General features: G+C 39.5%; 2 protein-coding genes across 3 annotated transcripts in view; both read right to left on the bottom strand.

The window, feature by feature from the left end:
* LOC143298968 (myosin-IIIb-like) overlaps positions 1 to 5,528 on the bottom strand; it is a 131,649-nt gene extending 126,121 nt beyond the window's left edge. For both annotated transcript variants that reach the window (XM_076612059.1, XM_076612139.1), the window contains exons 1-3: positions 5,420 to 5,528; positions 2,049 to 2,223; positions 172 to 344 (exon numbers count right to left, since the gene is read on the bottom strand). In XM_076612059.1, coding sequence (XP_076468174.1) covers positions 172 to 344; positions 2,049 to 2,187 — 312 coding nt within the window. In that variant the 5' untranslated portion in view covers positions 2,188 to 2,223; positions 5,420 to 5,528. The remainder of the gene's footprint in view (positions 1 to 171; positions 345 to 2,048; positions 2,224 to 5,419) is intronic.
* A 1,816-nt stretch (positions 5,529 to 7,344) lies between these two features.
* On the bottom strand, positions 7,345 to 23,709 carry LOC143298889 (uncharacterized). The gene is made up of 11 exons (XM_076611943.1): positions 23,400 to 23,709; positions 21,867 to 22,029; positions 20,570 to 20,636; positions 20,224 to 20,344; positions 19,566 to 19,701; positions 18,323 to 18,517; positions 17,695 to 17,798; positions 16,727 to 16,881; positions 14,854 to 14,918; positions 10,842 to 10,913; positions 7,345 to 10,482 (listed from the first exon to the last, which is right to left on the bottom strand). The coding sequence occupies exons 1-11, from the start codon at positions 23,507 to 23,509 to the stop codon at positions 10,288 to 10,290; spliced, it is 1,383 nt and encodes a 460-aa protein (XP_076468058.1). The 5' UTR covers positions 23,510 to 23,709; the 3' UTR covers positions 7,345 to 10,287.
* Between the last annotated feature and the right edge of the window lie 102 nt (positions 23,710 to 23,811).

The raw sequence follows: 23,811 nt of genomic DNA, 5'->3' as shown, positions 1-23,811 counted from the left end.
CAGGTCATTAGCTTGACCAAGATACGATTCTGATTCACAACAGAGTTAAGACAGTTTGACCAAAAATTAGGCTGTTATGAGGCCCATGGCTCAAAGTTGAGGAAAAAAGTATTGCCATAACCAGTCAGTAAAATTAGGTGTACTCTATGTTCAGGCCTTACGCCCTCTCACCTCCATGACAAGCCAGATCTGGTCGTCATAGGAGTTGTTCCGTTTCAGGTAGATCCCATGGAATTTGGGCATGTTGGGATGTTCAGAGAGATCTCGAAGAACCTGGAACTCCTCTTCAATCTCTTCAATCATCTCATGGATTGACTCCAGAACTTTTATAGCCACCTCCTCGCCTGTTGATGAAAAAAGATTTTAAAAATAAATAAATAAATAAATAAAATAATAAAAATCAGCAAACATATACTGTAAATGATGCTTAAAATCAATTCACAATGCAATTTATTATCTACATAATACATCAACAACAAATGATATTTTTTCCCAAGTGATGAAGGAATAAACATGTTATTTCATTTCAGAAAAAAAATATGCTAATTTCTGCAGACAATCTGCATGAAAGAGCTGTTCCACTGAGTATCTTTGGAAAATAGAATTCAGCACACACTGCTGCTATTATCTTTTGTAGGGAACAATGCAAATCTAGGGATGCATACATGACCATGCAAATGTGTGTGTGTGTCTGAATGAGTGTGTGCATCCACGCATATTTATTTAGCATACATTTCTATATTTATTTATTTATTATTGTTACCCATATTGTTCATATCTATTTTCAATATTTCATTTTGTCATTTATTAATTTGTCAGTTTATTCATCTTATTCTATCTTATTTTATCTTTTATTTTCTATCTTAAGTTATTAGTGTGTGTGCATGTGTGTGTGCGTGTGCGTGTGCGTGAGTGTGTGTGTGTGTGAGTGTGGGTCTCTGTAATCTATAACATGTGTACGTGTGCGCGCGTGCGTGTGTGTGTGTGCATGCATGTGTTCAAGTGTGTGTATGTGCATTTCTATGTGTGAATGCATGTCTGTGCCCATCTTTTATGCATGACATTTAACATTTTGCTAAGATTACACACAATTTTTTTTTCCACGTTAAAACCAATTACCACGATACATCCAACTGTCAGAATGTCTACAGTGTAGGACTGATTTCAGAGCCCAGTTTCAACTCCCCTCAACTTACATGCTTTGAGTGAGTCGAGTCAAAAGTCTTCAACACTGACAGATTCATTGGGGGACTGTCTTTGAAAGGACATGGTAGTGGTCTCTATACAGAGGAGGGGGGGGGGGGGGGGGGCTTGTGGGGACAGGGGGGATGCTCATTCAGCCTGGCTTCACATCAAAGCAATTATTATTGTCTGTCAGGGGGCTTAGTAAGTGTTTCCAGTGACTCAGCGGAAGTGCAGGGTCTCCTCTGGTGTGTGGCCTCCATGCAAACTAACACTGATAGTTCCCTGTGGACTACCAGCACTAAGACTGCAAAAGATGAACCCAGGTTTGGCTGCTTATGGGGGACTCCAGGATGAGTAACATGAAATGTGGAGTGATGGCCTAGAGGTAACGCGTCCGCCTAGGAAGTGAGAGAATCTGAGCGCGCTGGTTCGAATCATGGTTCAGCCACCGATATTTTCTCCCCCTCCACTAGACCTTGAGTGGTGGTCTGGACGCTAGTCATTCGGATGAGACGATAAACCAAGGTCCCGTGTGCAGCATGCACTTAGCGCACGTAAAAGAACCCACGGCAACAAAAGGGTTGTTCCTGGCAAAATTCTGTAGAAAAATCCATATCAATAGGAAAAATAAAACTGCATGCACGAAAAAAAAAAAAAAAAATTGGTGGCGCTGTAGTGTAGCGACGCGCTCTCCCTGGGGAGAGCAGCCCGAATTTCACACAGAGAAACCTGTTGTGATAAAAAGAAATATAAATACAAATACAAATGATGGAGCAGCAAAAAAAAAAAAACCCAAAAAAACAACTAAACAAAAAACAAAAAAATAAAAATAAAAACACTGCTTTCACTAAAAGTTTCATTACCTGTGTTCTTGCTGAATCCCTTGAAGACCTCCCCATAGGTGCCCTCCCCAATGAGAGGCCCCAGCTCCCAGTGGTCAGAAGGGTCCGACAGTTCTTCAAAGTTCACCACTTTGCTGAAGTTGTTGTACATCTTCAACATGCTGACTTCTTTGTGCTGTGTGCGTTCAGCACCCTCCTGTCAGAAACAGTGAAGTGTGTATTTGTGAATACACTGTTTAATAATAATAATGGATACTTATATAGCACACTATCCAGAAATCTGCTCTAGGTGCTTTACAAAAATGCTTTGTTAACATAAAACATTACATCTATGTTACATACACACACCAAAATATGACTACACACACACACACACACACACACACACCCGTGTGCGCGCACACGCATGCACACACACACACACACGCGCACACACACACACTGCATACATACATTTTAACAATACATGTGTATCTAACAGCTACCCTTTGTTTGTTAGTTATTGTTAATGGGATTTGTTTCTATGTTAGATTAAATGAAAGAGAACAGTAATGTTGAGTACACAATCTGGATGATAAATACTGAAACAGTCAAAGTGAAATTGCATTTGTTTACTAACAGTAAATTAACCCTTTCACTGCAAGGAAAATAAGTTTTAAGTGAAATCTATTTGCCAGGGTTTTTTCCCCAAAAATGGGTATATATTTTCCAAAAATTATGTGCTCTTTGTTATTGGAGAAAGACCCATAAAAGTATATATTTTCTGAAAGGCAAATGAATAAAGAATACAAAACACATGATGTTTTCCCATTTTATATTTTTCAGTGACATGCTGTTGTGTTTTATTTTTTGTCACATTTTCAACTTGTTCATTACAAACATTAATCCGGTATTTTCCACTAAAACATCATATTTTCTGGACAAATTGATAATACCTGCACACACAAATCATACCAGAACAACCACTTTTTTTTCTTCTTTTTTTTAAGAGACAGATCTATACACAATGCATTGTGACTTCTCCAAGTGATAATATGGATGTGGGGCCACGCCCCCTTGATCTCCACCCCTCTCCTCTTCACCCGTCTCACACCATCACTTCATCCAGTTCTCACCAGACCACATTGGCTGAGTGCCAAGAAAATTGCTCGCACTGTGTCCTGCTAATAATTCAGTCACTTTCTGTCAACTGCTACAGCTGTACAGTCAGTATCACTCACTGATAGTCATATCTTGGCCAGTCTCTTCATAGCTCCTTTATTTTCTATCAAATCATCCTATAAAAGTTCATCACTGTCTTATTCGAATTTACACTTCAATTCTTTTGGCGCATCAGCTAAAGAAAACAATCTTGATTAATTTAGTGCAACACGATCACCTGTCTTGAATACACTTCAATTCTTTCGGAGCATCAGCTAAAGAAAGCAATCTTGGTTGATTTAGTGCAACACAATCGCATGTCTTGAGTATGGAGTTTGACATTTTACTACGAGCGAGGGGAGGAGCCAGGCAAACACTGCGGAAGTAACCCAACCAAAACGTTCAAATAAAGGACTGCCTCATGACGTAGATGTGGTTTCTAGCTATGAACAGAATCTAGAAAGATTCCCCAAGCTAAAGCTACCAGTATTTTTGTCAACGAACTCAATGCAAACCAGGGAAAAGTCAGAATATTTCAATGATGTGTTATCTCGTCATTGTGTCAGCGCAGCGTACATGCTTGCGCTGACAAGTTATCTCATCATATAGGCAGTCTAGAGGTTAATGCGCTCTCTCTCTCTCTCTCTCTCTCTCTCTTACACACACACACACACACACACACACACAAAATGCGTTATCAGAAGCTCTGCCAAATAATATTGTCTGTGTAAGTATATCATACCACTGTGACACTGAGTCTGGTACAACTAGCTTGAAAGAGAAAAAAAGATGTAATATGCAATCGTACCCTTTGTGTACCTATCTGAAAATGGTTCTAATTCAGTAACTGTAAACTACAAATTACAACCATGATGCTTTAGTTGTTCCTTTAAAGCCCTGATTGCTGCTGACAGACTTATGTGTTTGTCATTGAATGGCCGTCACCTCACTGAAGTAAGACAGAGTATACATCATACATGTTAGGATGTCAGTCACCACTCTGTATTTGGATATATTCCTCTTGTGATTGCAGTTCTGTTGATCACTTAAATCAATTACACCATTGATAACTGTGCAAAAATAGTAACAACAAATCAGACTCAAGTCAAAATGATCTCATTTCACCAATGTGCAGAAGTCAGGGGGTTAATTGCTTTTGAGTTTGATATGACACATTTAATACATTACATGGGCAGGTTAATCCAGGATTAAGTGAAAAGGAACCCTTAACACTTCAGTGTGTTCTGCACTGGATTTTGCCAAGGAGTTAAGTATCAATTTAAATATATGATAGCGTAAGATTTGTTCTATGTTTCTAGGTATGCTAATAATAAATGATAGCGTAAGATTTGTTCTATGTTTCTAGATATGCTAGTCATTGAGAAAAAAAAATCTATATTATGTATGTCATTGAATGCTTGATAAATGTATCTTGATGGCACTGATGAGTTTATCCATTATGAATTTTTCTGTGTCAGACCACATCTTTTGACATTAGGATTTTTTTCTGAATTCTCAAATACAGAACTGGAAAAGATAGTGTGCCAGACACCATATCTTCTTCTTCCTTTACACGGCCAACATCATTTTACTGATGATTCTGTCGTAGTTTGGGGAGATTGTTGAAGATTCCGCTGTTGTGAGGATTTAATATATATATATATATATATATATATCATATCTATAGTATAACATTAAAGCAGCTGGAGACAGCTGAACCCTTACTATTTTGGTAATTCATATGTGTATGTGTATATATTCTGGTCTCTGAATGTGTGTGTGTGTGTGTGTGTGTGTGTGTGTGTGTGTGTGTGTGTGTGAAAGATAATCCCATTAAAGAACGACAAACAAAATCGCAATATCGCAATGGAGGCTAGTGTGCAAAATTCATAAGGATATCACGTGTATCACTGTCGAACTTCGGCGTGATAAAAACATCCTGTTTTGCAGGCATGAAGGAAAGAGCAGTAAACAAAGTTTACAATTATCAACATCGTCTTGAAGTAAAACCAAATTTCATGGATAGATCTACGCTATCCCCGAGCAAACCTAATGATACTTTCATTTTGATTCAGTGCCAAACGGAACAAGATAATAGTCATCGATTTTTGTCGATGAGGCCACCGCCCTTCCTGCCCAGATCCCAATATTGCAGCATGAGCAGGCACCCAATGTTTCGCTGACGGCAAATAAATGCTTCATAACAACGCTGCTTGGAAATTACCCGCATATTTAGCCAGATTCTTACTTACACTCGTGAATCCTTTTCTGGCGTTACATATCCAGTTCTCAATCAGTCTGAATGAAAATATTTTAACATGTCTGTCAACATCACTCGAAGCAGCCGACAACACCCGCCATGATTCCAAACCGGATCCTAGAAATTGTGCGTTCGTCTGTTTACTTCCGGAACGTGGTCATTTTCATACAAAACTGAAAGTTGAAGAAGCTCGATCGCAGCCTAACCGTAATACTAAAATCGGAATGTGTGAGAAATAGATTTTAATGGTGCGTGGCTGATTACATTAATTTTTTTTCCTGTCTTGGTCTGGGACGTAAAAAGTAGCTAACTCTAATTCTCAGTCCTACTGGTCTGTGGCAGATTCATTGATTCATTGAGACTGTCATTCGAGCGATGTGGTGGTGGCACCGAGATGAATGGGTGAGATCTAAAATATTGCAAGGGTATATAAGTGGGCCTGGGCTAGACTATGCTTGCGGTGTGGTGACCTGAACAAAATTAAGCCGATTAAATGGCTCCGTCAGCAGCAGTTCAGTCTCCTCCGGTGTGTAGCCAAATCCTTCTTCCACTTGACCGACATCAGTATGTCGTTTTGTGGGAGGTTGCTGTTTAACTGGTCTGCCGAGGGATGTGCTATTGATTGGGGGGATGGGGCGCAGTCCACTGCATGGTGTGTTTGCATCTCCAGCTTGGCCAGTCCGGCTACCGTAGCGGAAATACACCCGTGGAGAGAAAACAAAAACAAAAACTGTGGGGGTGGGGGGCTTGCTAGTAGGCATGGGGGGTGGTGGTGGTGGGGGGTGGGGGTGGGGTGTGGGGCGGACTAAACAGAAGTGCTGGGGAAGAGTGGGATGGGGTGGGTAAAAAGCTACTTTTGTAGCTTTTGTTTCACATGCAGGAGACCAGTCGATCGTATCTGGACTTGAAGCAGTCCAGCGACTCGGCTGTGACAAACCTCCTGGGGCAGTGTGTTCCATTCCGGGATGGAGCGGTGGAAGAAAGACATCTATATTTTTACTGATATAGAGGAAGTGAATTTAGTAATGAAAATGGGTACTTTGGTTATGCCCCTGCTGTCATGCAAATTGCTACATATTGTGCAAACCTGTGATTTGTTGTATATTTACTATATATATATATATATATATATATATATATGGATATATGTGTGTGTGTATTTTGTGTGTGTGTGTGTGTGTGTGTGTGTGACAGGTCCTAAAGGGTTACTCCACCACTCCACCACAGGCACATTACAACTGATCTCTCCTACATGAGCTGAAAACCTGTCTCTCCCTCTCTCTGACAACAAACATGCAACAATAACACACAGAGAATACCTCTGCTGATTGAGGCTTATGCCCATGTCAACTATTTTTCCTTATTTCCTGTACATGACTTTGCTCTGGAAGGCAGTAATTCCACAGTCTTTAGAAAAACCGCAACAAGAATCTGACGTTACACACATCCTGCTGTCCTGATAAAACTCTGTCATTTAAACATTTCCGGAATGACAGATCAAATATCCCCACCCTGTTAAACTATTTAGGCTTTTGTTTACCTTCTTTTCTGAAGCTGTCGTGCACAGTGCTGCACCACTATAAGAACTGTCTTCTACTTCTTAAAAGTCAAAAAAGAAATAAGGGTTGTGGAAACCCAAACAATTTGAATGCATATGTTTTTATTTTGATTGATTGATGTGGATACAAATATAGCGCCTATCCTCGGCTGGAGACTAAGCTCTAAGTGCTTTACAAATATGGGGTCATTTGCACAACAGGATTTCTACCTGGTTAGAGCCAACTGATGGCTGCCACTGCCATGGGCGCTTATCATTCATTTTCTGTGTCATTTAATCAGATTTCAGGCACGCACACATACACACTCACACAGACATGTAACATTTTACTTGTATGACAATTTTATTATTCACCTCACCATGGAGGCAGCCATGCTCCATTTTCGGGGGTGTGCATGCTGGGTATGTTCTTGTTTCCATTACCCACCGAATGCTGACATGGATTACAGGATCTTTAAAGTGTGTATCTGATCTTCTGTGTGCGTATACACACGAAGGGGGTTCAGGCACTTGCAGGTCTGCACATATGTTGACCTGGGAGATTGGAAAAATCTCCACCCTTTACCCACCAGGTGCTGTCACCTGTTGTGCCTGTCCTTGAAACTTCTGAACTGCTGACCCTTGGTGAAATGTTATCAGCGTGACATGAATCTAAAGTGTAGTTACTACTTTTTGTGTACTTTTCAATGATGCAATCAATTTCACAGAATAAAAGTAATGCAGTCACAAGGGGATGAAATCCAGATTCAGAATGGTGACTGAAATCCCGTCCTGTAAGCTCCACCATTTTATCCCCGAGAGCTGACAGCCCTTCAATGATGAGCATATTTGTCAGCAGCAGGCAAGGGGCATCAATAGTTGCTCAAAGGTCTGTGAATTTACAAGGCATCTGAGAATATGATACAGCAGTAGCTGGAAATCTGACAATAGTAGTGACAATCGCAGCAGCAGCATTGATAACAACAACAATGATGATGATGATGATGATGTTGTTGATGATAATGGTAACGATAATATTATGAGTATATTAGACAAAGAGTAGACATGTTCTCATTACATGGTTTTTATTATCATTGAAGAAGAAGGTGACAAAAAGAAAAAAAAATATACAAAAGGCATCCATGTATTCACTGGTAGATGGTTTTCTTATTGTGGGATAAAGATATGCTTTATCTTTCATGTAACGACAACAACCAAAAAAGTCAAATCGTCAGCTTTCTGACAGTTCAGATATGATAACCTGAAGCTTTGTTGGATTTATAAATTCATAAAACAGAACAAAAAATACAGTAAAAATGTTTTAAAAACATATTGTGACTGATCAAACAACTGCATCTTATATTCCATTCTGAATGCCTCCCTAACTCATGAAAATGAAATTGGGAAGATTTGAAATGTACCAAGGCAATCAATATTACAAATTACATGCAAACACAACAAAGTCTTTAATTAAGCATCAGTATATGAGTCCAATAAAAACCAATGTATCACTTCAAAAGTTTTTTTTGGTGTTCGTCTATTAGGTGTGTGTGTGTGTGTGTGTGTGTGTGTGTGTGTGTGCTCGCGCACACGTGTGCACTTTCCAATATTTGAAGCCATGTTTGAGTGCACTAGTTTCTATTGGTGTGTGCTGCGCACAAATATCTACATGTAATCTTTCTCTCCAACGCACACACAAACACACATTCACATACATATACACGTGCACACACACAGACACACACACACACTCACACACATGCAAACACACACACACCACATACATATACACACTCACAACATCTTTTCTGGTTTTGATAACGAAGAAAAAAATAAAACATTACTGATTTTTCACTCGATCCAAATAATTTGTTGGTGCATGATTGAGAGAGAGAGAGAAAAAAAATGAAGACGGCAGATTTTATTAGTTAAACCATACAAAATTCTGTTTCTGGAGGAAATCAGATGATAATGGAGTCTCCCGTCAGACTGACGGATGAGTAGGTAGGCAGGCTTATCTGTTGGTGTGTGTCCTCATATGGGAGAAGAGGCCGATTCTTGCAAGGGAAAACGTCTCCAGAAGTTGAGCCCTGCTTTCTTCACTCACGCTTCTCCTTAATGGCCAGCATTCTCTTGTTTTCAAACGTCTTTATGCCACTACAGCACAGCATCCTCCAGCGAGAGTGGTCAAGGGCATCAGGTATATGATAATTATTAGGTGGCTTTCTTTCTGTAAACTTGTGTTTAAAATTATGCCATTTTTGTTCAAAATGAAGTCATAGGAAGTTGAAAGGCAAATCGACCCCACAACCCCACACTCATATAATTATGCTGAAAAGCCAGTCTGTATCATCTGTCTCCCTTTCCTTTTTTTTTTTTTTACAAGTACAGAGACCATTAAAAACATCAACAATACTTACAGTTATATTGAAATGGATATCACAGCCTCTTTCACTTCTTTTATAGCATTGAAAAAAAGTCACAGCATGTCAAAGACTTGACTCTAATACAGCCTTGTGCAATTCACTGGGCAGCAGCTTACAAGAAGATAATGTCATAAATGGATCATGTCCTAAAAAAGAAAAAGAAAAAAAGATAACAATGAAGATGATTATGAGGATGTTGATTACAATGATAACAATACTATAGTATAAAACTCCAGTTACTTAATGGCATTAAAAAAACAACTTCAATCACAAAATGGTGTTATTTGTATCGTATTGTAATACTTTTTTGTTGTGACAGATTGCTCTGTGTGAAATTCAGGATGCTCTCCCAGAGGGAGAACACATCGCCACAGTGCAGCAACATTCTTTTTCTTTTTCTTTTTTTTTCTGTCTGTAAGTGTATTTGTTTTGTGATAATAATGATAATAACAAAAATAATAATAATGACTGTAAGGCTCCAGTTACTTAATGGAAATATTTGACCATAAAATTATTAATAACAATAATAGTAATGATAACAGGTTAAAGGTCTCATAGCTTTTTGTGTCCATCAGGGCAGTGAATTCATATCCACTGTGTTTAGGGCTCAGTACAGGATGGTGGAGCCCAGTCATCTCCTTCCACCTTACAGTAATAATAGTAATAATAATAATAATAACACTTCAGTCACATAGTGGCATTACCTGGCCAGTAGAATAATGATAATAATAATAAAACAAAAAACAATAACAGCAGCAACACAGTCCCTTATTGGCATTACTTGGCCAGCAGAAAAAAAAAAAGAAGAAAAAACCCCCAATAACTGCAGCAACACAGTCACTTCATGGTGTTATCAGGCCAGCAGATATACTGAGTTCTAAAGTAAGTCCTGGCAATTTATGTAGACAGCGGGGTGCTGTTGGGCGGCGTGGGTATGATGGGAGGCAGTGGGCGGGAATCGTCGATGGGACGCAGGATTGGGGTGTTGCGGTCCAACAGGTCGGACACAGAGATAGTGTTGGAGTTGATCTTGATGGTGACTGGCTGCAGGTCTTTCTGGTGCTTTTCCAGGATGTCTGATTTCCTTATGTACTGTAGAAGAAAAGAAAAGAAAAATAGCAGCAAAATGAGATTAAACAGAATAAAACAAAAAAAGATGAAATAAAAATAAAATATGAAATAGAATAAAATAAAATAAGATTTAAAAAAAAAAAAGAAAAAAAAAAAAATCAATAAAAAAAGAAAGAAAAATGGAACAGAATATAATAAAATAAGATAAAACAAAAACTTTTTAAAAAAAAGTTTCACTTTCAAGTAGATGTCAAAGGTTGTGGACTGATCACCCACCAACCCCCCCCCCCCCCCCAACCCCCCCGCCCCCCCCTGCCCCCCACCCCACCCCCACCGCTATCACCACCATCACACCACCATGAACAACAGCATCCACCCACCCGTCCAGGTCCCTTCTTGGTCCTTCCAGCCTCAGTGACCACGACGCCTGTGCTCACGTCCATGGCCTCCAACTGTCAAAAACATAGATATCTCATGGTCAATTTCGTTTGTCACAGTAACGCATCTCAAGTACAATTTCTATTGTTTATAGATAATCACGGTACAATGATTAAGCACTCTTTCCAGAAAAAGAAAGCTCTTCGTGTTTTAACACTATAATCTACGATTGTTAAGAGACACAGCAGCACAACATCTCATGGTCAATTTCCACTGTTGAAAGATAATTACAGTATAGTAATAAAGCGCTCTATTCAGAAAAAGAAAAAAAAATTTTGGTGCTTTAACACTATAATCAACAATTGTCAAAAACACAGCAACGCAACATCTCATGGTTAATTTCTACTGTTGAAAGATTACAGTATAATAATAAAGCACTCTATCCAGAAAAAAAAGAGAAACGTTCTTGGTGCTTTAACACCATAGTCTCTAATTGTCAGAGACACAGCAACACATAATCTCATAGCCAATTTTAAAATTGAAAGCTCATTATGATAATAAAGCACTCTCTGTCCAGAAAACTTCTCTTGGTGCTTTAATCAATACCACAGTCTTCAGCCATGAGGTGTGCAGCAACACAACATCTCATGGATAATTGTTCTTGCTGTAGACGGGCACCATAGCCGAATGGTTAAAGCGTTGGACTTTTGATCTGAGGGTCTCGGGTTCGAATCACGGTGACGGCGCCTGGTGGGTAAAGGGTGGAGATTTTTACAATCTCCCAGGTCAACATATGTGCAGACCTGCCAGTGCCTGAACCCCCTTCTTGTGCATACGCAAGCATAAGATCAAATACGCATGTTAAAGATCCTGTAATCCATGTCAGCGTTCGGTGGGTTATGGAAACAAGAACATATCCAGCATGCACACCCCTGAAAACGGAGTATGGCTGCCTACATGGTGGGGTAAAAACGGTCATACACATAAAAGCCCACTCGCGTATATACGTGTGAACGTGGGAGTTGAAGCCCACGAACACAGAAGAAAAAGAAGAAGAAGTTCTTGTTGTAAAAAGATCATAATAATAATAATAAACTTATGAAGCACACTATCCAGAAAGCTGCTCTTGATGCTTCACAGAAGATGCAATATTCTACATCACACACTGTGTCAGTGTTACAAATAATGTGCATGCCAAAATGCACGGAGCAAGAACTACATACATTTTATACACTATCCAAACATGAAAGTGTACATTCAAACATACATACATACATACTCGCCTCCTGATACACACATGCATATTCACACACACATACACACACATTTGTACATGAATGTATATGTGTACACATACATTATGTATATATGTATACACAAATAGTCAAGCATACCACATATACAAGAGTATAATAATACTGTTTGGAGTGACATGCTACAAACAAACCTATTGCTGAAAGAAGAGATGAGTTCTGAGGTCAGATTTAAGTTATGTACAAGTGCTGGAAATTTCAGTCATAATATTTATTAGAAAATGGAATATAAAAGTTGTGGAAAATCACAGTCTAATAGTGTAAAAAAAAGTAGTCAGTATACTATATTAATAATGGGGATAGTTTACCGTTTGTTTTTCTAAGTAAGACTTTTTTTTTTTAGTTCTTGTTATGCATGATTTATATGTTGTGATTTTGTTGTTGTTATTGCTGTTGATGCTGATGGTGTGTGTATGTATGTGTGTGTGTGTGTGTGTGTGTGTGTGGACGTGTCTGTGTGTATGTGTGTGTCTTTGTGTGTGCGTGTGTGTCTGTGTGTGCAAATGTATGTGTGTTTGTGTGTAGTGTACATATAAGTTACATGTCAAAAAAAAAAAAAAAAGTACGCATTTGAACTTGAACTGTACGATGTTTTAGGTCTTGAAGACCTGTTCATCGCTCCGTGTGGGTCATCAGTTGTACATACTAAACTTTGCATGCGTGGCTTATTGGCAAGACGGATTGTACTTGTTTGGCTTGTTCTTCCAGTAGACATCCTGTCTGTTCTTGAAGGCATTCACCAACGGTGCCAGGACCACTTCGTCTGGGAGACTGTTCCACGTCTTGGTGACCCTTTCACTGAAGAAGTGTTTCCTGGTGTCGCAGTGGGTGTGGTGTGGGAACAGTTTCTTCATGTTTCCTCTGGTGCCTGATTCCTCTGCGGTTTCAAGTTTTGGTTTTTCAGTTTTGTGGAGTCCGTGGACATACTTGAAGGTGTCTATCATATCCCCTCCGAGTCGTCTGTGTTCCAGGCTAGGCAGGCCTAGTCGCTCTAGTCTTTCTGAGTAAGGTAGCTCACTGATCGAGGAGATCAGCTTTGTGGCTCGGCGCTGCACGTCCTCTAGCTGCTTGCATAATGTCTTGATTACAAAATCTTTTGATTTGCAGCACACACGTTTTATTTCTTAAACCCAATCTGTTCCAGTGTCAAACCACAGTTACCTGGCCAACCCAAATTACCAACCATCCACCCTTGCAGTGGCCCAACCACCCAAACTCCCAACTGGCCAATCCAACCACTCAACCAAACCAAACCCTCACACAGAGAGGATGAGACACACATCGCATGCAGCAGTACAACAAGTGGTCTGACTCACCAGAGTGGGTGCACGTGACTTGGTTGCTGATTTCTTATGCTTGAATGTAGCACGACTCTTATGCACAACAATGTCACAAAACCTTTGATTGTTCTACAGTGTCAGAAATGGGGATAGTGAAACTGTTTGTATATGTGGCATATATCATTGTCAATGTTGTGTGTCATTTGGCTTTAAATGTATCTTGTACATGGAGATGTGAAATAAAGTCAAACCCATACTGGTTTATAAACTATATTGTTCAACAATTCCTTAACTCAGTACTGCCAGTTAGCTCCCCTGACTTTCCTCCCCCTCTTATGCTATAATACAGTGAGATGATGAAAGTATCCATATTTCTTATTTGAAATTTTCACACACTGATGACTTGTAAACGAATCAAGGAAAGCATAAAGAGTTTGAAACAGATTAAATTCAGAACATTATATAGCCACAATAGGTCCCCCTTCGTCTAATTCTGTTGTCTGCCTTGTGACTGAGATGAAACTGGGTCAAATATTTTAGGTTTGAGATATTTGAATTTTTCTGCCTGTTTCTCAGGTGCTTGCCCTTAGCTCTTTGTTATTCTTAGCAAGAAATAGCTTTTTTTAGTTGTTGTTGTTATGCATAATTTACCTGTTTCCTGAATATGACTTTGTTGTTGCTGGTGTTGGTAGTTTATGAATGTGAATATGTGTGTGTAACGATGTGTGTGTGTGTGTGTGTGTGTGTGTGTGCATATGTATGGACATGGCAGGCATGTGTAATACTGACAGACTGACTGAAACATGAATATTTGTATGTGGATATTCTAGTTCTTATGCACGAATAAAATCCATCGATCCAATAACTTGAAAATAATGTTAATTAAAAAAACAACAACACAAAAACACAACATCTTATATAGAGAGACTAAATGGTACTAATGTTATGTTTATGTTCATGTTCGTGTGCATGTATTTGTGTTTATGTGTGTGTGTGTGTGTGTGTGCGTGTGTATATATATATATATGTGTATGCATACACACACATCTGCACATATATGTGCACATATGTGTGTGTGTGTGTGTGTGTGTGTTGTGTGGTGTGCATGTGCATGAGTGTGTGTAATGTGCTACATGTGTGTGTGCATGTGTGTTAAAAAACAACAACACATTTTGATCACAAAATCTTTTGACTTGCAGCACAAAAGTTTCTATTATTTCCCAAACCCAACCTGTTCTTGTGGCAAAATACAATCACTCATCTGACCAAAACCATCGACTACCACTCTCCCCTCCACCACTGGCCCACCTACCCCTAGCACCCTACACAATACAATCATCCAGCCAAACCCAACCCTCACACAGAAAGGACGATACACACGTCACATCACAAGCAGCGGTAAAAGAAGCGTTCTGACTCACCAGACTAGGCGGAAGTGATGGGTTGGTTGGCCTCCTATACTTCACAGACTTCAAAGAAGTTTTCCCTGCAAGAAACGGGAAAAAGAAAAGTTAGAGGCCCCACAACCTTTTCACGCCATCGTGGGCAGTGAATTCATATCCACCGTGTACAGGGGTTCAGCATTAGGAATAGCGCAGCATAATCCTCTCATTCTTCTGCCGTTTTAACCTTCCCAAACCAAAAGTTAGGTACCCATTCACACCTGGGTGGAGTGAGGAAAATCAGAGAGTAAAGTGCTTTTCCCCCCAAGGACACATCGCCGTACTGAAATACAGGGCCTTGAACCCTGATTAATGGTGAGCACTGGATCACAAGTCCAAAGTGAAGCTGGTTCTGCCATGATGCAAGGAACAGAAGTTAATACAGAAGATTAGTTAATATATTTGTTTGGTTGGTTTACTTGAAATATGTTATTACACTCAAACACACTCAAACACACACACACATGAACACACAACAACACACACACATACACACAAACACACACACACATGCACATACACACTCAAACACACACACATGAACACACAACAACACACACACATACACAAACACACACACACACACACACCACACACACATACACACCCACACCCACATACACACATGAAAGTAAATATAGAATTTTAACGATTAGATTTTTTTTTAAAGTGCATCACAAGTGAGTCTTGAAGGCCTTGCCTCTCTTGTTTTACTTATTTATCTATTCATCTATTTATTCATTGAAAAAAAGCCATGAAACTGCAGTCACACCAATAAAATACAGCATGCACATACACACAAAGATGTACACACACACACACACACACACACACACACACACACACACACACACACACACACACACACACTCTTAAACCAAGTAATAGAGACGTCACTGCATTTGGACATATCCTGATACATTACACCACATCTGCTAGGCAGATGCCTGACAGCAGCATAACCCAATGCCCTAGTCAGGCCTAGAGTATGCGTGTTTGTTTGTGTAACTATCAGAGCAGATTACTTCTGCTCAATATTTGCCCGAGGACAACACTTATATTACCATGGGCTCTTTTTTCAGTGTGCCAAGTGCATGCTGCATGCATTTCACCTCAATGACTAGACACTCAGTTTGATAATCCAGTCAAACTTGGGATCAGGATCAAAGCCTGACCCTAATGGACACTGTGTAGGCAAATAAGTGTATCATCAACCATTTCGCCACCTTCATGACAATAAACAAATTTTCAACCAGAGTATCAAATACTGAGCAAGCCAACTGACCAATCAACGATACTGATACAAAAACAAAGTTATGAGAATCAAAATCTCAGTGATATGATTTGGAAAGAAAATAGAGGCAGACAGATGGACTGACAGAAAGAGAATAAAAAGAAAGAAACAAAACCCTATCATACGTAAACAGGAGTGGAAACCTCGTGGAAATGTGCCATATACAGACTGGGATTTTTACTCCCCCCCACCTCCGCCCCACCACCCACCCCCTCCACACTAGACTTTGAGTGGTATCTGGGTCCTAGTATTTCAGATGAGATGGTAAGCCAAGATCATGTGTGCATCATGCACTTAGCACATGGAAAAAAAACAACCCATGGCAACAAAAGAGTTGCACCTGGCTAAATTCTCTAGAAAAATCCACTATCATAGTAAAGCGAATACACTTTCATACAGATTAAAAGAAGAGAAAAAAAAGAAAAAAAAAGGATGGCACTACACTGTGTGACACACTCTCCCTGGGCAGAAAAACCCCAAATTTGTAATGACAAAAAAACTGTAATGTAATGCAATAGAATAGAATAGGATAGAATAGAATAGAATACAGTGTTGTACCCGTGATAGTGGAATCAGAGCAGGATTTTTTGCTTTTCACACTCTTGCCCAGCTGTTTCTCCGTGGGTGCAATGTAGCGACCTCTCCGCATTGATTCCAGTCGCGCCTGTGCTGCTTCCACTGCTGGATCAACCACACGGTACCTGACGTTCACTCTGGAGAAAAACACAAAACACAACAAAAAATGAACATGATCATTAACAAATCCAGTCTTGTGTGTGTGTGTGTGTGTGTGTGTGTGTTTGCATGCACTCATGCATGTGTGTGTGTGCGTGTGTACGTGTGTAGGGCATATGTTGTGGTATATTTTGGTGAATTGGTTCATATTTGCAATCTGTATTATTGTCTTGGTGTAAATAATTGTGTGTAAATACAGATATAGGGGTCTATATAAATTTCAAATTTTCTTTCTAAATCAAGATATCAAAACTGCTGATCAAATCAAGATACCAAAAACTATGTCTTGAAAATAATCAAGTACTTCTTTCATTACTTCTCAAATACACAAGCACACACCTCCCTGAACAATAACAGATTCTAGCATCAAGATGTCTTCTTCATAATTTACAGTATGCATACGCATGTCTGTTTGGATACATGATGGATGTGTTTTTACAATATTCTTTACACAGTAATTAACTGACAGACAAGAAACAAAACAAAACGACAACAACACCCACTTTATATGATACACAAAGAAAAAGACAAACATGCAAAAATTAACAATTCACTGATCAAAAATGTTCCAGTGAAAGAAAAGCAAAACTAACCTATGATCAGGCATTTTTTTCAACATCGATCCTGTGCTTATACAATATTCCCTTCATAGTAATCAATTGTTTGACAAAAACAAAAACCCGACATTCACTTCAATGTAATCAATTGACAAAAACAAAACCCACAAAGCTCAACACATTATATACATTATACAAGTGCAAAAAAAACACACCAAACAACTCCATGCTGACCTGTGATTAGGTAGTTTTTCAGTGTCAAGCTTCATAACAGCAACAACATTGCCCATTTCATCATATTCCACATCTTTGTTGCCTGGGGGACGACCATTCTGAACCTGATGCAGATACAATCATTATGTAAGAAAAAGAGTTGTGTGTGTGTGTGTGTGTGTGTGTGTGTGTGTGTGTGTGTGTGAAATCCATTTGATTCCAACACACTGTGATAAAGTTATGTGAAAATTTGATGGTGTGTGTGTGTAGGAAGGGGAGTGGGTATGGGAATGACGTGTAAATGTGGTGATTGTTAAGTGTGGGCATTTACGTGTGTGTGTGTTTGTCTGTCTGGGAGTAGGGGGGTACGGTGGCAGGCATGTGAGTATAATATCATCAATGTATGTGTTTGTGTTTTAACCCTTGCCACTTGAGAGTAACATCCTTACTTGTACAGTATTATACACTGGTACTGAAAATCTGTAATACACAGAAAAAACAACAACAACAGTTTAGTAAGTAAAAGTTTACAAACTTGGTCACTCCCAAAGCACACTGACACAGTAACATGCACTTGCACACGCATGCCCACACATGCCTGCTTTACACACAGACACACGCAGACACATAGACACAGTGACACACTCACCCTCAGAATGGAATGACAAGAGGCAGGCATGGTCAGAAGGTTGCCGGAAACTTCATGCTGAGACATGGCCGCTGCCATCTCCTCCATGAACATGTTAATTTCTGTCTCTTCCAGAGACTCTGTCATTCGGGAAACACCGGCCGATTTCAGCTTGCCTCTGTATGGCTTGAACTTCCTCTTCTTCTTGGCCTTTTCCTTGAAAAAGAGGGAGGAAAAAAAATCTATGCAACTGCTACTGCTACTACAACTACTACCACTGCTATAATAAGAATGAATATTTTTTTCCACCCACAAGCCCTTGATAAGAAAAACAATTCTCTTTAAGATTTTCTTCATTTAAATGGAACACACTGTATTCAAACAGCTTGCAGCGACTGAAGCATATCAAAGAATTCTCAGCTGACATTTGAATTAAGCCAAGATAGCTGATCTATACCAGGGAAGGGAAGGAGAAAATGCAACAATAAAAAACAACAACAACAACCAACCAAACTAACAAAACAAAAATAACAACAACAACAACAACCAGATCATCACTGTGTAGTGATATAACTTTTTTTCACAATGAAAGCCACCTATTTATCTATCAAGTGATTTCATGACAAGTACTTACCTCACATCCCCCAAATAATTATTCAACAGTGATAATAGTTTTCACTAAGGAAACCACCTATCCATCTATCTATGTATCTGGAGTGATGGCCGAGTGCTAACGGGTCCACCTAGGAAGCAAGAGAACCTGAGCGCACTGGTTCGAATCATGGCACAGTTGAAAGTATTTTCTTCCCCTCCACTAGACCTTGAGTAGTGGTCTGGACGCTAGTCATTTAGATGAGACGATAAATGGAGGTTCCATGTGCAGCATGCACTTAGCACACGTAAAAGAACCCACGGCAACAACAGGTTTGTCCCTGGCAAAATTCTGTAGAAAAATCCACTTCGATGGGAAAACAAATACAAAAAAAAAACTGCATGCAGGAAAAAATACTGAAAAATGGATGGTGCTCTCAGTGTAGCGATGCACTGTCCCTGGGGAGAGCAGCCTGAATTTTACAGAGAAATCTGTTGTGACAAAAATTAGTAATACAATACAATCTATCTATCTCATGGCCCATAATCTAACCTCCCTCAATCAATCGTTGTATTGTGATAATCTTCTTTTTTTCTTTTTTTTTTTTCTTTTTAACAATGAATGCCGCCTATCTATCTATCTGTGCACAGACATTAGGGCAGGTAATCTCACCTCTTCTTTCTTCTTGGCTTCAGAAGCTGCCGCTGCCTCAGCCTCAGCAGCCTGGGCATCGGCCTCCTCTGGCTCCTCTCCTTCCGACACCTTGTCCTCCATCTCTGGCTCCTCGGGCTCTACCTTCTCGTCTTCTCTGCAAGGCAACATTGGTGTTGCTTAAATGTCTCACGCTGTTACACACACACGTGCACGTGCGCGTGCGTGCACATGCACACACACTAACACACACTAGCACACAGATACACACGCACTCACACACACACACACACACACACACACACACACACACACACACACATTCCTCTGACTCTAGCTTCTTGTCTTCTCTGCAAGGCAACATTGGTGTTGCTTAAATGTCTCATGCTGTTACACACACACACACACACACACACTAACACACACTAGCACACAGACACACACGCACTCTCTCTCCCTCACACACACACACACACACACACACACACATACACACACAGACACATACACACACACACGTTCCTCTGACTCAAGCTTCTTGTCTTCTCTGCAAGGCGACATTGGTGTAGCTTCTAGTCTTATGGTTTTAAATACACACACACACACACACACACACACACACACACACTGCATACATACACACATACAAGCAAACATTCAAATCTTTCATCGTTCATACCTTTCAATCTCCTCTTCTGCCACCTTCTCCTCCTCTTCCTCAGGGATGGGTGAGGGGTGGGGGACGTGTGTCTTTGGCACAGAACCCTGGGCCCAGCAGTCCGTGACAGCTGCGTCTGGTTCTGTTCCCCAATGAGAAATTGTCCATGGCCAAAAAATTAATTTAAGTGTTTTGGCAAGAAAGCGTTGCATATTTTTGATCCATGCATTTGTGTTGTGTGCATGTATGCAAATAGACATGTGTAAGCATAAACACATACGCGCACACACACACATGCACAAATGATATACACTCATATACACAGACATCACACACTCAGTTCATTTATGTACTTTGTGACACAAACCTTCATCTTGAAGCCAGTTTGATTCTGTAATTCCTTCTTCTCCTTCATCCCGAGCCAAGAACTGCCACTGAAACAGCAAAGATGTTTATTCATATTGGGCTTTCAGACCTCTAAAAATGACTTCACAATAACACGTCAGTCAGACATAAAGCACAAAAGAACACACACACACACACACACACACACACACACACACACACACACACACACACACACCAGCTAGGTAAAATAACTTTTCATGGTAAACATGGCATCTGTCACAGTATATTTCATCATGAATATGATCATTTTGCAAATAAACCCCCAACCCTTTCATTAACAGTTTCAGAAACAGAGCCCTGGTTTGAAAAATTGTCACAGATTGATTTATACGTATGCATAATTATTGATTTATACATGCATAATTATAGTTATGCAGATGGAAGTGGATGGAGATATATAGTCTGCCGTCCCTCAATCAGATAATTACTGACTGAACATCTACCGACGTATGAATGAATGATCTCTGTGTGTAGCACTAACAACTGAATTGTGATGAAGCTTTTTCAAAAGAGGTGTGCTGGTCCATTTACAGAGATTTGTGAAAGAATTTCTGGATCCACAGCAGTGTTCATACAGAAGTAAGTGGAATGTAGATTAGAATGATCTATTGACTGCCTCAAACCAGATCTATGAACACTTAAGAAACTTTTAGGCGTATTTGTTTGTTTAATATTCTTCAAAAGTAATTATCAAATGTTTTAGCGCTCCTCAACCACATCTCTTAAGAAACAAATATGTACACGTGAAAGTCAGTCATTTGACTATTCTTCAATCTTTTCTATCATCTCACAATCAGACCTCAGTTTGCATTGCTAGATGATTGTTCCTCCACTGTGTAGTACACCAACACTGGTGCACCACAGGGCACTCTGTTTTTGCTTTTCTTGTTCACTCAGTGCACGACTAAAATGTAGAAGCCTATCTGAATTTTGCCTAGAATACAGAAATCTTTCATTTAAGTCTGCAACCAGGTACTCTGAATGTTTTATTGATATAAATATATAGTATTTTGACTTTTAGTACATTGGGAACATAACCAAGCATGACAAAAACACATGACAACCCACAAAATGAGCACATATAAGCATGCGCAAACACACACACACAGACAGACACACACACACACAACACACACACCACAAATTTCTTTCTCACTTACCCATGCAAACATCTGACAAAAAGCAAAACAAAAAAAGAACAACAAAACCCCCCAAAAACAAAGCTTTAAAAAGTGAAAAACTCAGATACCACACACCTCAATAATTTGCAGAATGGCATCTTTGGCCTGAGTGATAGTAAAGGGCATGAGCTGCTTCTCAATATAGAGCTTGTAGATGGCATCCATTGTGTTGCCAAGGACTTCATCCACAATGTCCTGGATAAAGTCCTCAGCATTGTCACGCTCCACCATAGCATTCCTGTAAAAATAGATTAAAACTTTTTCTTAAACACTGAACTATTTACTCTTGCCCATGTGAGAATACACCTGCACATGCACACACACACACACACACACACACACACACACACACACACACACACACACACACACACACACTCACAAACACACACAACTCACAGCAAATTAGGTAACCACAATTTACCATTTTAGCATTCATACACCCTGACACAAACCAGTTGAAATAGATTCTGAAGCAGATTGACAGAAACACAGATAGTGTAACACACACACACACACACACACACACACACACACACACACACACACACACACACACACACACACAAGTCAAACACACATTTAGCTGTGTCCAGATCAGTTGTAGAGACAAAAAGAATAGGTCAACTTATTATCACTTTACCAAGGTTTGACTTGTCCAAGGTATAGATAAATCAACCTTTTCTGGTAGAAAGTCAACTTATTCAAAGTAAGCAAAGTCAACTTTTAAAAACAGCAAGATTACTGAATGGCTATAACAAGAAAAAAAGAAGACAAAATTCACTGTTTCTGCATCAGTGTTGTAATGGTATATGATACATTTTATAAGTCGTTTAGTAAGTATATTTATTCATTGGTTTACATGCATTTATTTACTGATTTTGTGAAACTCTGGTGCATGCAAGCTATGATGACTGAAGTCAAAGTTTGGGATATGAATGTTTTTATCTTTGTTCCCTTTCTTTTCTCTTTATATATATATTTTTTCATTTTTGTTTCTTTGGTCTCACTGTAGTGCTCCTTATGATGTTTATCATCATCATCATCATCATGGGTGGTGGTAGTGACAGTAGCAGTACCACTTAGTAGAAGTATGCAGTAGTAACAGTAACAGCAGCAGCAGCAGCAACAACAGCAGTAGTAATAGTAGTAGTTGCAAGAGCAGTTCTATGTTGTAGCAGTGTTAGCAGCAGCAAAAACAGATGAACCTGCTAAGCTACGCACACCCACACCCATCGCGACAATGCCATAAATCTTGGCGACAGTGACGCATTCTACAGATACAAATATCTGGATCTGGATGCGTACGTCGCAGAAGCTAATAATTGGCTATTGTATTAATGGTATGAGCAGCAGCAGCAGCAATAGTAGTAGTGAATTGGACTAATTTTGTGAGGCATATTTACCCGTATATGGGACATGTAAGTATGTCACTATCGACTATATTTCTCTTCTCATTGTGACACTTGACTGCATGGAGGTATGTTTACAAAAATAATGAAATTACTATGTCAAAAAAACAACAAAAAAACAAACAAACAAAACAAAAACAAAACAAAAAAAAACAAAAAAAATTCCAGTGGTTTGCACATGCAATATTGCACTCACCAGTCGCTTTCGTTGAACTTTCCAGGTACAATTTCTGTGGCCGTCACTGGGGTGGAGGGTTGGGGCTTGGGCTTATCCTTGCCCCCTTTAGTTGCCCCCGCTCGTGACATGGTGCTTGAAATAATTAAATCCTTTCAACTTCTGAGATAAACAATCACCACTAATTCTTCCAAATGAAGATCATTCACATACTGTTGAAATCCAACACATCAGATTCTTGTATATCCCTACATTACGCTGTAGTTTTTGTTTGTTTGATCTTCAGAAACGACTGCCTATCAGCCACCATGACAGCGGATGTTGTCGTTGTCATGATCACGAAAGCAGTTTCAAAACTCTCGTAAACTCGAGACTAAAAATGTTTTTGAAATCACTTTCTTTTTGTAATACGAATCATACATGTAGAGACCCT

Source organism: Babylonia areolata, chromosome 1 (assembly GCF_041734735.1).
Source record: "Babylonia areolata isolate BAREFJ2019XMU chromosome 1, ASM4173473v1, whole genome shotgun sequence".
NCBI classification, from domain to species: Eukaryota; Metazoa; Mollusca; class Gastropoda; order Neogastropoda; family Buccinidae; genus Babylonia; species Babylonia areolata.
This window is presented reverse-complemented; position numbering and strand designations above follow the sequence as displayed.